This window comes from Globicephala melas, chromosome 5 (assembly GCF_963455315.2).
Source record: "Globicephala melas chromosome 5, mGloMel1.2, whole genome shotgun sequence".
NCBI classification, from domain to species: domain Eukaryota; kingdom Metazoa; phylum Chordata; class Mammalia; order Artiodactyla; family Delphinidae; genus Globicephala; species Globicephala melas.
In genome coordinates this window covers 72792240-72808288 of record NC_083318.1, presented here as the reverse complement: position 1 = coordinate 72808288, position 16049 = coordinate 72792240, and the positions used below count along the sequence as shown (strand labels likewise).

The 16049-nt window shown below is 35.0% G+C and overlaps 1 protein-coding gene across 34 annotated transcripts in view; it reads right to left on the bottom strand.

Annotated features, from left to right (window-relative positions):
* Window positions 1-16049, bottom strand: part of FIP1L1 (factor interacting with PAPOLA and CPSF1) — a 68634-nt gene that overhangs the window by 41864 nt on the left and 10721 nt on the right. For 12 of the 34 annotated variants that reach the window (XM_060299348.2, XM_060299345.2, XM_060299347.2 and 9 more), the window contains 5 exons: window positions 15210-15274; window positions 14558-14665; window positions 13739-13869; window positions 13379-13447; window positions 5855-5964 (listed from right to left, as the gene is read on the bottom strand). In XM_060299348.2, the coding sequence (XP_060155331.1) occupies window positions 5855-5964; window positions 13379-13447; window positions 13739-13869; window positions 14558-14665; window positions 15210-15274 (483 nt within the window). Of the gene's footprint in view, window positions 1-5854; window positions 5965-13378; window positions 13448-13738; window positions 13870-14557; window positions 14669-15209; window positions 15275-16049 lie in introns of all 34 variants that reach the window. The other 22 variants (XM_060299344.2, XM_060299350.2, XM_030880548.3 and 19 more) reach the window with 5 other exon arrangements.

The following is a 16049-nucleotide window of genomic DNA, read 5'->3' as shown; positions in this document are numbered from 1 at the left end:
GCACAGTTCTAATCTATTTTGTGTGTATTTCAGTATTAAGCAAATGAGTGTATATATTGAACTTGTTGGAACTAGGTTCTCACTGTGGGAAAAAGGAAGATGCAATACAAAATAGGGAAAGAGGAGTAGAACCTGTGGTGTCAAGCTAGAAGTAGAAGAAACGTGACTATATGATTAAAATTTTATAAAAATAACATATATATGGCAATTTCACATTAAAATTGCTTGCTTTTTCCTAGCTCTGAGTGCTGAAAAGACCTAGAAATAGTGACACCCCAACAGCAATGAGCGTAACTATTGCCGAGACCGTGGTTTCTAATTACCATTTCCCACTAAAAAGCATCAGGATTCCTTCAAGAAATGGCTGCTTCTAGGGAAGGGGCAGGGAAAGTACAACATAAGACTGAAACATCAGAAAATAAAGAAATCCTCAAAAAAAGATGATGGGGACATGTCAAAAGGTCAGAGGAGCCAGTCTGAAGAGGCTCCCATGGACCAAATCTGGAACAATTTGAGCATCAATATGAATTACAGTACATATATATATGTGTGTATACATATACATGTGTGTGTATGTGTATATATATAGTTTATATACCCCATTTATAAGCCACACACACAAACTCTCTCACACATAAAATAAAAATTAATGAGTCCAACAATAAATAAGTAGGTGAGGGAGGTGGAAAAGCTCATTTTTAAAGTAGAATGCCAACTAATAAATGTAACAGGAATAACAGAGTTAGACAAAGACTATTTTCAGTCATTACAGTAATAATTGACTAAATCAAAAACGGACATTAAAATTCATGGGAAGTTCAAAGACAAACGGAATATTTATGCAGTCTCCTCACAGATTACTTATTTATACAGTAACTTTGCAGAAACGCAAAGGACACCACCACGACTAAGTAATTAAAGTTATCACCACTAAAAACGGGACAAACTGACATCATGTACCTACAGGCTGATTCACTGAGAACACCACATTACTTATGTAGTATTCCTGCCCCAAAAGCAAAGCCTGAATCTAATAACGTGGGAACATCAAGCAAACCCAGACTGAAGGATGATTTACAAAATAACCAGACTGTACTCTTCAAGTCAATGTCAACAAATACAAAGAATGTTCAAGAAGCTGTCCCAGATCAAAAAAGAATAAAGAGATAAAGGAGTTAATTGTAATGAATAATCCTGGACTAAATCCTAAATCAAGGAGGAAAGAAAAGAACTGCCATGAAAGATATTATTGAAATAATCAGCAAAATTTATGGCTTGTATATTAAAGTACTGATTCATTATGAGATGTTCTGACATTGATTAACTGTTTCCTATAATCACGGAACACAATGTCTTTGTTCTTAGGAAATATATGCTTAAGTATTCAGGGGTAAAAGGGCACAATGTCTACAATTAGCATTCAAATGGTTCAGGAAAAAAATATTTTTGAGAAATTATAAAGCAAATATGGCAAAATGTTAATAACTGGTGAATCTGAGTGAACAGTGTATAGACTAATACTTTTCTTGCAACTCTTTCTAAGTTTGAATTTTTTTCAAAATAAAACATTAAAAAATGAAAACAATAAATGAAGGGGGCACAACAGGGGCTTCTGGTAGTAATGGTAATATTCTGCTTATTGATCTATATGAAAACTTTTAAAGATTAAAAAACATTCTGATATATCAAATATTAACAATTTGCTGGGCAGTACAGAAAGTTAGAAATCCAACATTCCTACTGATAAAGTACAAAGAACCATTAAAAATTTTTTTTCTTTGCAAACATACCAGTAGCCATTTATATGTTAATATGGCAATCTAAGATTTTAAACAATAGGAATACAGTGATTAGGTCAGTAGTACACTTCATTACTGCTAAATATTTGCTGTACAGTCTCTATTATGACTTACATGACATTACTGTCTTCTCCCTAAAGTCAATAAAATTTTACTTTTAAAAACACCTAATTTCCATAAATACAAACAATAAAACGGAAATACTTTATAAATATAAAGAATAAAACACAGATATTTATTTAGGGAAATACTTCACAGTGGCTGAGAAGTATCCTTTTGATCAAGCGAAGATGAGTCCAGAAAACAAACTTTCCTAATAAGCAATGAGTACTGTTCTCTGCATCCCAAAGTGACAGTATTAACATGCTGCGTCTGTTTCTACAAACTGTGGTGGTAATTATCCATTCTTTTCAGCATAAGTGATGAATCTGCTAATTTCTGTCATTTTTTTTTTTTTTACTTCCTTCTTACTGTGCCTTATCCACCAGTGTCCTCCCATCACTCCTTACCCATCTCTCCTTCATCTCTCCTTAGATCCATGATCCATCATTATAATCACTCTCTCAAGTACACTCTCACCTTCCTTGCCCCTCTCTCCCTTGGGCATATTTGCCTGGTATAACTTCAAACCCTGCTAAATCCAACTCTGGCTACTCTTCATGAACACATGAATACCTGACAAGGGAAAGACAAACACACCCAAACAAGCTGACTTGTTTCATTTTCAACCTCTGGCCACTAACCTCAAGAAAAGTTGGAAATGTACAGTCTCTCCCCGTGTCATAAATTTTTCACTCTGCTCATTCCCATCAGCATATAAAAATGCTGTGATTTCTCCCACCTGGAAAAGAAAAGCCATCTCTTCACCCCACACTTCCCTCCAGGTAACTGCCTAGCAATCCTGCTCCTTTCCCCCAGGTTTATTCACACACCTCTACATAACTATTTCAGACCTTCTCCTCTCCTCTCAAACATTCAACACCCTCTTCCACTATTCTCACTTTCACCAGATAAGTCTGCATTCTATGCTGCTGGGAAAAACTGAAGCAATCAGAAAGAGAACTTTCAGTTGTTTCCATCACCATTAACCACCCACCTACCTTCACCTGCCCTTCCTCCTATTACAATGAGTGAATTGTCCATGCTTCTCTTTAAGGCTAAATCCTCCACTTGCATATTACATCCCACCCCCTCTGACCTTCTTAAGGACACTGCTCTAACAACTGTCCCTTCTCAATTCTTGCATCATCAATTTTCCCCTCTAGTAACTCATTCTCATAAATATAAAAACATGCTGTAATTTCTTTCATTTTGGCAAAAAACCCTCCTCCTGACCCCACATTTCCCTCCAGATACTGTCCCATTTCTCTGCCCCCTCAAAAGAGAGAAAAGAAAAAAAAAAGAAAAAAACTCAAAAAATTGTTCATTCTAATTCCTTTCCTCCTATTCTCTCTTGAATCCATTCCACAAAGTCTTTTTTTAAATCTTCACCTTATACCACTGAAAATGTCCTGGTCAGAATCACCACAACCTTTGCATTTAAAATCCAAGTCATTCCCAGTCCTCTTCTTCTTGGCCAATCAATATTATTTGATAGTTAAAACACTCTTCCTATTTTGAAACACACCCTTTTCAAGATATACACTGGGTTTTCCTCCTATTTCATTAGTCATTTTTCTCTACTTGTCTCCTCTTACTGTTCTATCCTTATTTTTCTGACCTGCATGGAAGTGCCTCAAGGCTCTGTCTTCTTACTACTTCTCTAGTAATACCTCATTTACAATCTAATTCAATTTCACAGATTCATTTAAGTACTATTTAAACACTGATCACTCCCAGATTTGTACCTCCAGTCCATACCTTTCCCCTTAGTCCAGATTTATCCACTTCCCATGCAAATATTCCACTTGTATAACTAGTAGGCATCTCAATTTTATCAGGTTCGAAACTGAACTTTTGGTCTCCTCCCTCCAAAAATCATTCCTCCTATAGTCTTTTCTGCCTCAGATATAAAAGATCTTTTGTGTCTTTTGAAATGTGTCCAGTATCTGACTGCGTCTCAACATCTGCACCACTACCACCGTGGTCTAAGTTACCATTATTTCTTGTCTAGATAACTGTTATAGCCTCCTAACTGGCCTCCCCATTACTGCCCTTAATTCCTCTGTAGTCTGAGCTTAATAAAGCAGTTAAATTGAGACTTTAAAAACCTAAATCAGATTATTTCATGCCTCTGCTCAAAATCTGATAGTGATTCCCCATATATTTCACTTACAGGGAAAGTCAAAACACTTATATAATGGCACAATGTCCTACATAATCTGGCCCAAATTTTTAAAAAAGAGGGGAGGGGGTGGAAGTGGGCAAAACACAGAAAAACTGCTATTGATTTTTAAAAGTTCAATTAGTTTAATTATGATAATAACAAACATCCATAGAATATTTATTATGTATGTACCACTGTGCTAAACACCTTACATAAATTAATCCATTTAATATACATAACTATCCAGTGAGGGTATTATGTAGTATTATTACTGTATTTTATAGATTAAGAAATGAAAGAACAAGAAGATTGGGCGATGTGCCCAATACACACCAGCTAGTAATACACAGCTAGTGTAATTCACAGCTAGTAAGTAACAGAGCTAGAATTTGAGCCAGAAGTCTGGCTCTAGAGTCCAAGCTCTTAATATCATTCTAGAATGTAGAACACCATAAACTCAATGAATGAAGGTTGGCCTCTTTTAAAATATGAAAAAAAAAAAGAGAATACTACAAATTAAAAGAATCAATATTCCTCAGCTATCATAACTTCTTAGACAAACACTTTTATGAGATTGCATTTGGTTTAAAAAACCTTATTTGGAAAAGTCCATGACTAGTAATTGTTTTTCTGTTTTTTGTTTTAGTCATTTTTCCCCTTATGTTTTTTTTTTTAAACATCTTTATTGGAGTATAATTGCTTTACAATGCTGTATTATAGCTTCTGCTGTATAACAAAGTGAATCAGTTATATGTATACATATATCCCCATATCCCCTCCCTCTTACGTCTCCCTCCCACCCTCCCTATCCCACCCCTCTAGGTGGTCACAAAGCACCGAGCTGATCTCCCTGTGCTATGCAGCTGCTTTCCACTCGCTACCTATTTTACATTTGGTAGTGTATATATGCATGACTAGAAATTGTTAAGAAGAGACAGTCAAAATCTGAGATGGCTTTATGATATTGAATTTTGGCTGAAAGTTTCAAAAATCTTTATTTTAGGGCTAAATTACAAGTTTTCTTTCTGCATTCATATAGTATGAAATATCAGAATGACAAAATCAGGAAACTACATAAAATAAATTTAAGTAAGTAACACAAAAGGTAAATGATCTGGCTGAGAACTCGTAATAGTTGAGTTACTGACTTGTTTCAGGCTCAGAGAAATAACTGGTTTAAGTCATCTTTAACCCAAGATTAAACTGCTGACATAAAACTTCCCTAGTCTTGGCTTATCCTTTACCATTTTCCTGGTCACTTGTTATGTTTAAGTTAAAAGGACATTTGCCAACATCTTTGCCTCTTACAGTTGGTACCCTGTAGAACTCAAAGTTAGGTATTATCACAACAAACCAAAGAAAGAAAAGAAAATGGTTTTAATTTGAAAAATTTCTCAGGCTGAAATTTCTACAACCTCTTTTACTAAAATCAGTGAAACATCTTTAGGCCAGTATATCCAGATTTAGGAAGTTCAATAATTCTTTATGTAAGAATAATAAGCACAGAAAACAGTGCAACCTTTGCTGTCACCACCTGTCCTGAATGTGAGACTGTTGTTTCTTTATATATACATGTAACTATATTCCACTGTTCATTTCTTGCTTACCTAGATTTTTTTAGATGAAATAGCACCCAGAAGAGTTTTTCACAAAGAATTCATTTTGTACTAAAACCAAGTAGAATGTTCCAGTTTTTTGGTATATCATTCAGAGTTTTTATACTTCATATAGCACTAAAGGTGAAGATACCGATGCCTTCAATAAACTGAATCATCAATATCTCACTAACCTGCTTGGTGGGAGTCCAGTCTTGAACAAAGAAGGAGGAGAAGTAAACTCAGCTTTTGTAGATGGAAGCGCTGTTTCCTTCTCTGAATTTCCAGTTCTTCCCTGCTGTACCTTAAAAAAAAGGGTTATTAGCTTGTTTAATTCAATGGAACACTCAAACCTAACACAGTAAAGATGTTAAAATAAATTCATAACATTTCATTTGAAATTAAATATGAAGAGTGCTTCGTTGCCCACTATATAATAAAATTAAACTTATTTTAGAACAGCATTAGGTGAAAGGCACCAAAGATGGATTATGGGACCAAAATGTTCCCAACTAGTAAAAAGTTCAAATTAATGTCACTTAAAAGTCCAATAAACTATAACTCTTAAGGACTTTCATAAATTCCCTCAGATCATTATAAGTAAGTCCAAGATACTCAGTTAAGACTCCATGTTTCAGAGTTCAAGAAAGGCCTTGAAGAATTCAGTATACCCAGAAGCCTGACGTCAGTCATCTGTCTCCTTAATCCCTCTTCTCACTCTTTACGTTCACTTTCAAGCCAGTTATCTACTTACTTCATAATTTCTCCCATATTTGCCCATCCTTTGTGCTCCTGTCAGATCCTCTGAAGTACGGTCCAGTCATATTCCTTTAGACTGGTGAAAATCTTCTTTATGCTCTTTTGCTTTTACACTCACCTTCCTATCTTAAAAATCGTCATTAATTTATTAAATTTAAATAAAGTTCAAGTTGCCCTATACTTAAATAACATCACTATATCTTAGGCCCTATTTAAATTCTACTGTCCCTGTTCAGTCTAAATTCAGCATCACTCTCCTTCCCTATGAGGCAAAGGCCAAGAGAATTCAGACACCCTGACTCTGATATATCCAAACCACTGATTCAATTCCAGAAACCATCTACCTCTCAAATAAACATTATGTGGAACTCATTTTCAAATAGGGTATTAATGTTAATACTAATTATATGAGGGATGATAAGGATCAGCACTAAGACACTGAGGAGAGAAAGAAAGAAACAGATTTGTTAGACATCTGACAGGTAAAACTGACCCAATGTGGTGACAGGGGAAATAAACATGATTTATTCATCAAACATTTATTGACTACCTATTATGTACTGGAAACTGAGACCACAGAGAGAAATACAACAAAATTCCAGACTGTGGGAAAAGACAGGCACAAACCACCAAAGCAATACAACAACTGTTATGATAAAAATATCCCTGGGATAAAAGATACTATGAGAACACAGAAGAAGAAATGCACTATTCTTCCTGGGGATGTCAGGAATACTCAGAGTTGACACTATGGTCTCAACTGTTTCCCTGAGCTCCAATAATTTACACCCAGCTTCTCAAATGTCTTCTAAGCATCTCAAACTTACATGGCCAAAATAAAGCTACTGATTTCCCGCTATCCCCCATTCTGATCTTCCCCAAGTCTTCTTCCTATGAGTAAATGGCACCAAGTTGCTCAAGAAAATAAAAACAAAAACAAAAACAAAACTAGCAATGATCCAATACATATGAACAACCAACGTCAACTTTACCTTGACAATATATACCAAATTCAACCACTTACCATTCTGTCCACTCCTAAAACTCAGGTCAAACCCACCACCACATCTCATTTGTTCTATTACACTGTGTCTCTGCTTTGATCTTACCTCTCTAAAATCCATCCTCTGTACACAGCCAAAGCAATCTTACTAAAAATATAAATCAGCTCATGTCTCTCCCCTGCTCAAAATTCTCCAATAGGGGCTTCCCTGATGGCACAGTGGTTGAGAGTCCGCCTGCCGATGCAGGGGACACGGGTTCGTGCCCCGGTCTGGGAAGATCCCACATGCCGCAGAGCGGCTGGGCCCGTGAGCCATGGCCGCTGGGCCTGCGCATCCGGAGACTGTGCTCCGCAACGGGAGAGGCCACAACAGTGAGAGGCCCACGTACAGCAAAAAAAAAAAAAAAAAAAATTCTCCAATAACTTTCCGATGCAAACAGAATAAAACCTAAACTTATCATGGCCTACAAGGATTTATGGTATGGGCCCTGCCTACCTCTCCAACTTTGTTTTAATCTATTCCTCCCCAACTTATCTTAACTACGCCCAGTCACAATGGCCTTTCTTCTTGTTCTTTTTAACAGATAAGTTCCTCCTTTATGAGGGCTTTTGCACTAGATGTTCATTCTGCTTTAAAAGATCATCATGGCTCAAGTATTGTTCAAATGTCTCCTTGAAGTGGCCAATCCCAATCTCTATCATATTATCTCTATCATAACATTTTGCATTTTATTCATAGAATTTCTCACATTATCTTAAGTCCTCTTACTTATTTTATGTTTATTGTCTGCCTGCTGCCACTATAACATAGGATCTCTGAAGACATGGAAGGCATCCAGTTCAAATCTGTATCCTAAGTGCCTAAATACACTGCCTGGCATGTAATGAGTGCTCAAATATATTTGCTATTTGATTGGCTTTGGGATTCAGCTTTAAATGTCACTTCTTTAAAGTCTTTCATAGAACATGGAGTTTACATAATTTTTGGCATGATAATCTAATTACCACCTATCTTTCCCATTAAGTCAGATAAACTCTTAAGACCACAAAGTCTATGTCTATAATTCTTACCTCCCCTCTCCACCCAAGCCTAAGACACTTCCTGGCATAGGGAATGCTCAATTAAAAGTTGGGATCTGGAGAGCAACTGGAACCCTAGTACTGGAGCAGAGCAGCAAATCTAGTCTCACAGAAAGGGAGCTCTACTGGGCACCAGAAGGCCTGGATTCTAGTCTCTGCTCTTGAGGCTTTGAGAAAGACTTTAATCCTTCTATCCCTATTATCAAATACCAGTAACAACTCCTCAGTCTATCTCATCAAGCTCTTGTGATGACCAGGTGAGATAATGAGAAACCACTTCATAAACGTGGGGTATTAATGTTATTCTGTCAAAAACTACATAAAGATGAATATCTCTGGAAAGGCAAGTTAAAGAAAGTAATAAAGATAAAATAATATGTTAAATCTTAAAAATAAACAAACACGTAAGTAAACAAATAAATAATAAAAATTGGGAAGGAGGAAGGGAGAAGGGTTGGAAAGAGGTAGAAAGAGGGGCAAGAGATTATAAATTAAAGAGTATTTACAATAGGGGAAAAAGTGAGAAAAGGTATCAGGAAGACAAGATACATTTTCAAACATGTAAAACTTGCTTGTGTTTCCTAACTTAGTTTTCCTTTCTTGTTAATTTCTTCATAATATACTCATTATAGTAAACAATTCTGAAAATCTTCACCATTTTAGCAACCCTCCTAATCAACCTGCATTATCATTATCACTTTGTCTTCAGATGTTGCACTAAGCATTACAGGCTCAAAACTTGTTTAATCACAACATAATGAGATTATTTTTCCACATGATCTAATATTTTAAGAAATGACTGTAAGACATTATGACTTATTTTATAAAAACAAATTATCATATTTTTACTCAAATTTGCTGAAACTTAATTATTTTGTAAAATTTCCTTCAACTGCCCTTCACAGCATTATTTATAAAAGTTTAATACTACAAAATAATATCTAAAAAGAAATTACTGTGAAACACCCAAATAATGGATTATGCAACTATTTATAAAGTGTTATTTATCAAAAAACTTTAATAACCTAGGAAAACATTTACATGTTAAGATGAAAAAAGAAAAAATAGAAAATCACATAAATTATTTATTACAATTTTGTTTCAACCCACAAGAACAAAAAGACTGGGAAGGCAACAAAAGTTAGGACTCTGAAAGCAGACAAAAAAATAGTAACTGAGCAGACCAAAGAATCTGAATCCTAAGTCAGCAATGAGAAAGCAAAGACATATTGATTTTCACAGCAAGACCTGCAAAGATTCAGGAATTGACAACTCTAACTCCCAGAACATTTCAAGCAGCCAAATATAAATATAAACCCTCTAGGCAGGATACTAGAATGTCTTCTCTGAAAACTCAGATTATCACAAAAAGAAAAAACAAAAAGTAAAACAAAGATAAAGATACTGACATCGGAGACTGTGAGAAAAACTTAGCCCTACAGTAAAGCCTACAGTCAACAAGTTCTACCCACATGCACAGAGCTTCCAATCACCTTTTCAGTGGCCCAGTTAATAATGGGCAAGGATCAACAAATACTTGAGAAAAGTCAAAGTCAGAAGCCAAAAACAACAAACTTAAAGATGAACTTGTAGAAAACAGACCATGCACAAAAAGAAAACCTAACAGAAACAATCTAACATTAAGATCTTTTGAAAGATAGAGGGAGGAAAAAATACTGCATTACTGCATGCATGAATACAAATAGGCTAAAGTTAAATACTGAAGGAAAATCTTCTTGGATATTCAAAAATACAATAGCAGAAATGAAAAAGTGAACAGAAGCATTCTAAAGCTGAAGAAATCTCCCAGATAATGGAAAACAAAGAGAAAGGAAAAGAGAAAAACTAAGAAAATTAAAGGAACCAGCATAAGGAGGTCTAATTTTTGAATAAGAGGTCCAAAAGGCAGATGAAAGCGGAGAAAAAGTAAAAAATAATAATAACAACAAAGTAAGAAAATATCCCAGAAATGAAGGATATGTACTTCCAGATTAAAAAGGTACAAATGAAAGCTTGGTACAATGACTGATAACAGACCAAGACACATGCTTATGAAATTCACAACACTAGTGACAAAACTCATACATGCTTCCACAGAGGAAAAAAAACATCTATGCAGGTGTGCACCCATTCTCACTAGTCGCTCCTCTCTTGCCCTCACCCCAAATTATGTATACAACTGCTTTTGTACCCAACTGAGTGATTTTATTTTTACACTTATTAAATTTCATCTTTCATTTTGCTAAAAAATATAAAATCTTTTATATTAAAGTATATAAAAAGACTTTAAGAATGTTAAAATGTTGATAAGTCACTTGAGACACTTCCATAATAAACACATGGCAGTTCACTTGTACTATTCTACCTGTTAGAATGTTTGAAAATTTACTTAATAAAAAGTAAAAAAAAAATTATTTTAAAGATGCTGATGAGGTGCCTCTCACTTGACTAAGGATGAAAAAATATCTCTGTAGTACATATGAAAATAACTTAAAATTTTGATTCTTAAATTTGTTCCTTTGTCCATCCACCAGTATCAGTCTGGGTCTTTCTTCATTTCGTACCTATAGTACTCCAACAGCTCCCTATCTAGTCTCTGTCTCCCTTTTTCCCTCTTACATTCTATAGCTTACCCTGGTACCAGTTCTTTTTCTAAAAACCAGATTTGCTCATACTATTCTCCTACCCAAGAACTTTCAAATGGCTTCCTACTGCCCATACATATGTATGCAAGCTAGTTTTAGATTAAGATCTTTCTCATCATTTCTACCATTTCCAGGCTTCTTTCCTCTATGTCTCATCTACCCCAACTCTCCTTTAATGCTATCTGGTTTTGTTCACATTGCTCTCTGCCTAGAGTGTTCTATACTCCCGTCTCCTACTAATGAAAACTCACTCATTTTTCACTTATCACATCCCATTTGAATCCTTCTAGACTCTGCAATGCAGGATAACCCAATCTCTCCTCTGAACTCCCTACTGCATTTTGTCAATACACCAACATAACACTTGTCACAATACATCATGGTTATTAGTTCACATGTACACATCATTCAGACCATGAGCTCCTTGAATACAAAGACCCTCTTTTACTGTAGCATCTAGCACAGTGCTGGGCACACTGAAGGTACTCAGATACATCAAGAAAGCTGGGCAAGCTTTTTTCCTTCTATCTCTTTCTCACCAATCCTAATAATTATAGTTCAAATGGTAGATAAGTGGACAAGAGCTTGGACTTCATCCAACCACACCATACACTGCTGCCAGAATACTGTTACTATAAGTCACTCTCCTGATCATTAACAGGGAGTAATTCCTCCAATTCATCTTTCTGGTTTCTAGGCTTTCTAAAATTAAACCACACTCTACAAAGCCAAGTCTTCTGTTCTTCTCCAGAAATAACTCTGATCCAATAAAGCTGATTTCTTAACTAATTTGACTATACCTGTTAAATTCAAGTCCTTATTCATTCAGAATTAAATAAATCAGAATTGAACAATGACCTCCTCTCACATGATCAAAAGAAATTTCAAAATAATTTTTCAGTAGACTGTATGTATATAACTTATTCACAGTGGCTACCTTCAATAAGAGACCAGACCCTAAGAGTTTCTTTTTATCCTTTAGTTTTAGAAGTTTACTGCAAAAAGACAAAGCATAGAGAAGCTGGCAGTTTAAAAAGGCAGTTCTCATTTCTGTTAGAAGAAAATTAAAAGCACCATTGCAAACAAACTATTTCCTCATCAAGATAACTTTTCTAACTATTCACTGCAATCATGAAAAACAATATATTCAATGTCTCAATAAGTAGATATCACCAAAAAGAACTTGATGACCATTTAAAATAAGATAGACATCATCACACACTTTCAAAATATTTACAGCAGAACAAGAACCAAATACTTACCCAAAGTAGGATGTAAATTAAAATTAAATTCTCTATACAGAACTGTGTCCAGCAGAGCGGCTACATCTGCGGATATAGCACATGCATTGCATAAGGCAGTATTTTGGTGGACTGGGCTGTAGCCCTAAACGGGACACAGAGAAGTTCCTGCCCACAAAAGTTCCCTGGGTATATAACCCAATCTAAAAGTCACTCCCAGTCTTCATCCCAGTGTCACTCAATACAAGAATCAAGAATTAAGAATTAAGGTAAAGGAAGAAGAGTTTACAATCAGATTTTGAAAAAAGTTTGTAGGTTGCTGTGTATCACACAAGTATGAAAATATATTATTATTCTTGGGACTGATCCTATGGAATGGAGAAGCCAGAAGTCAGACTTGATACCCAAGTAGTATCAACCTGCAAGTCCCTCATTAAACCTGCTCCTTTTAATATTAATTTAAAAAAATCAATGACTTTATTCTAATTTTGTTGAGTCTTTCTTGGCGACTGGCAAAGAACACCTAAGATTCCTGAGCCATCTTAAACTGCAGAAGACATTACACCAATAATTTCAGTCTCATACAGATAATAAGCAGTATGTCATCTACCTTACCATTTTTTAACAGAAAATTAGGACAAATAAGTCTCCAATTCTGATAAAGATTATAGCGGGATCTACAATGAGTGCTTAGCCTGTTGGCATGAACTTTTATATCCTACAAGCAAACACACACTTGACTCAAAATAAAATCACAACATATAGCAAGAATAGTTTTACTTTGCATTTGTTAGTATAATAGGCTATAATTCACATGCTTGCAAAAGTGGAGATAAAACAACAATCAGCAAATTTGTAAGTCACCAGGAAGCTGAAGGTTTGGAAAAAAGGTAGCTATTTCCACTTTAATCTTGTCCCTCGAGTAGTGGTATGGGAGCAGACTCAAGAACAAAAAATGAGAGCAACCAAGGATAATTTACTAAAATTCACCTTAAAAAGATTGAATCTGCCATCTTGGATCTCTGCACCTGGTGTAACTTCCATAGTACAGTCTTCGGCCTAAGTTAAATAACATATTCCCCATTAAGATACCACATAATTTTTAATTGATAGGCCACATAAAGACAAACCAGCTGTGGCTAGTCTGTGAATTGAAACTAAAAACATCAGATAATCATTAATATGAAACTGTGAAAGGGAAGGAAGGGAAAAAAAACAAACAAGGTAAAATGGAATTTTTAAACTATCATATAGCATTTAACCACCTTTATAGGGAAAAACTGATGTATTTAGGGAGCAAAACTGGGATGGTAGAAAAGGCTGGGGTATTGTGGAATATTTACTAATTACCGTAATTTTATTTGTAGTAGAGGTAACTGGTATAACTTCCAGTCCCATTCGTATCCTCTTTTGTTTTTCACAGTAAGCTTTCCAGGTATCTTCATTAAAACCATAATTAAAATAATCAGAAAGATCAGCACCTAAAGATAAAACACACTTTTAGTGTACGAATATTTCAATTCTATTTTTATGCAGCACATAAAATATAATAAACTGTAAAAATAAATTTAGATTTCTATTAGTCTCATCTAATTTTACCAATTCTCCCAATTACTACCATAAAGCAACAGGACTATACAAATTTTTGATCAAAATTACTCCCTTTAGAAATGGCATTATAGGGTAAGCTGGGACAAAGTGAGAGAGTGGCATGGACATATATACACTACCAAACGTAACATAACTAGCTAGTGCGAAGCAGCCGCATAGCACAGGGAGATCAGCTCGTACTTTGTGACCACCTAGAGGGGTGGGATAGGGAGGGTGAGAGGGAGGGAGACGCAAGAGGGAAGAGATATGGGGACATATGTATAACTGATTCACTTTGTTATAAAGCAGAAACACACCATCGCAAAGCAATTATACTCCAATAAAGATGTTAAAAAAAAAGAATTGGCATTATAATAAAACAATATGCAAGTCTACTTTTATACAATGCTAGGCCACCTGTAAGATTTAATAATACAGGTTCATTATTACTCATGTGCTTAAGATAATGAAAATTACATTTAAAAAATAATATTCTAAACTGATGCTGAAAAAAAACTTTTCTAATAATAGTTTAGACTAAAAATCTTTTGAAACCAATATAATCCACAATAATCTTACCAGGTTTACGCCATGGTTTATCTTCAAAAGAATCCAAATCTACCTCCAACAGGGGCACTCCATTAATGCTTCCAGGTGCATCAAGATCTACTCCTTTGACTTTCGTTCCTACTTTAGAAAATTACAAAATGGTGAAGGAACTATATTAATAAGAAGCTGAGAGATACCAGAGACAAACAGAAAACAATGACACCTTTTTACTACTATTAGCACTAAATATGGCCAAGATTCCAAACAGAGTAGTAATGGTTACCACAAATAAAAAGTGAGGTCAAAGTTTATGGTGTAGCTATAAGATAAAATAGAGATTAGAGACTTCTTGTTTATAATAAGGGATTCCTGTACCAAGAAGTTAATTCCATGTTTTAAATCATTGTCTTTGTACAGTCTGTGAGCTGTAAGAAAGGGCTGTAGAACCAAAAAACAACGGCAACAACAAAAAAAAAACCCACACACATGACAGGAACCCTATGTGACCCACACAGCCTAAACTATTCATTATCTAGCCATTTATAGAAAAGTGCCCATTCTATGATACATGGTCAAAAACTGCTCTTTTTAATTGAGCTGTAATAGCTATTAACATCTATTCATGACCTATTCAGATATATGCCCTATTTTCTATTGATGCAACTGCAAATACAAATTTTACCTGTAGTTCCATAAACTCTTCCTCCTGTCTTGATGTTAAGATTTACAGGTGCTGTACCATAACTCCTAAAAGCAAAATCAAAAAAATTATCCTGAGATGCTTAAAGTAAACAAAAGCAGAATATATTCAATATGTACACATAAATTATATACCCACATATTAACTAGATAGACTGACACTAACTCAAACATTTTAGAAAATGTTTTAAACTAATTTAAAAAGCCTGTCACTTGCTTAATAAAAGATAAAAAATATATTTTTTAAAAGTCTAATTTTCCATCTCAAAAACCTACCCGCGATTAACTCAATATCCCACTCTAACAAACTTTCAAGAAATTTGGCTGGGAAGGGAAGAATAGTTTATATGCCTTGTTTTCACTTCCTCGCCTCCCAGTCATTCAACTGGACCTGTGAAAACTCACTGCTTCTGGTCTGCCTAACAATTTCCATCTTTTGTCTCCAATGTATTAAATTTATGAGACCTAGGTTATTCTGCTTAAAAAAATAAGGATATTCAATAAAATATTCAAATAATTGTATAAAGATCCACTACTATAAATGCAAGAAGTATGAAGGAGCCTAAACTAAACTGTCACTGTCAAGTTGTACTATCACTACCAACTTGAAAGGTTTAATCATCTCATTGACTAATTCTCTAATAAGTGCTTAAGCACCAGCAATACATCACATATAGTTCTAAGCCAAGGAGAGAGAATGAGGAGCTGGACAAATATGGTTCCTGCCGCATGATGCTTACATTTCAACAAGCTAAATTCAGCACAGCCAAAGCACTTTGAGGTATCTATATATGATGTACAAAAGTCCTAGCTGTTCGAAAGT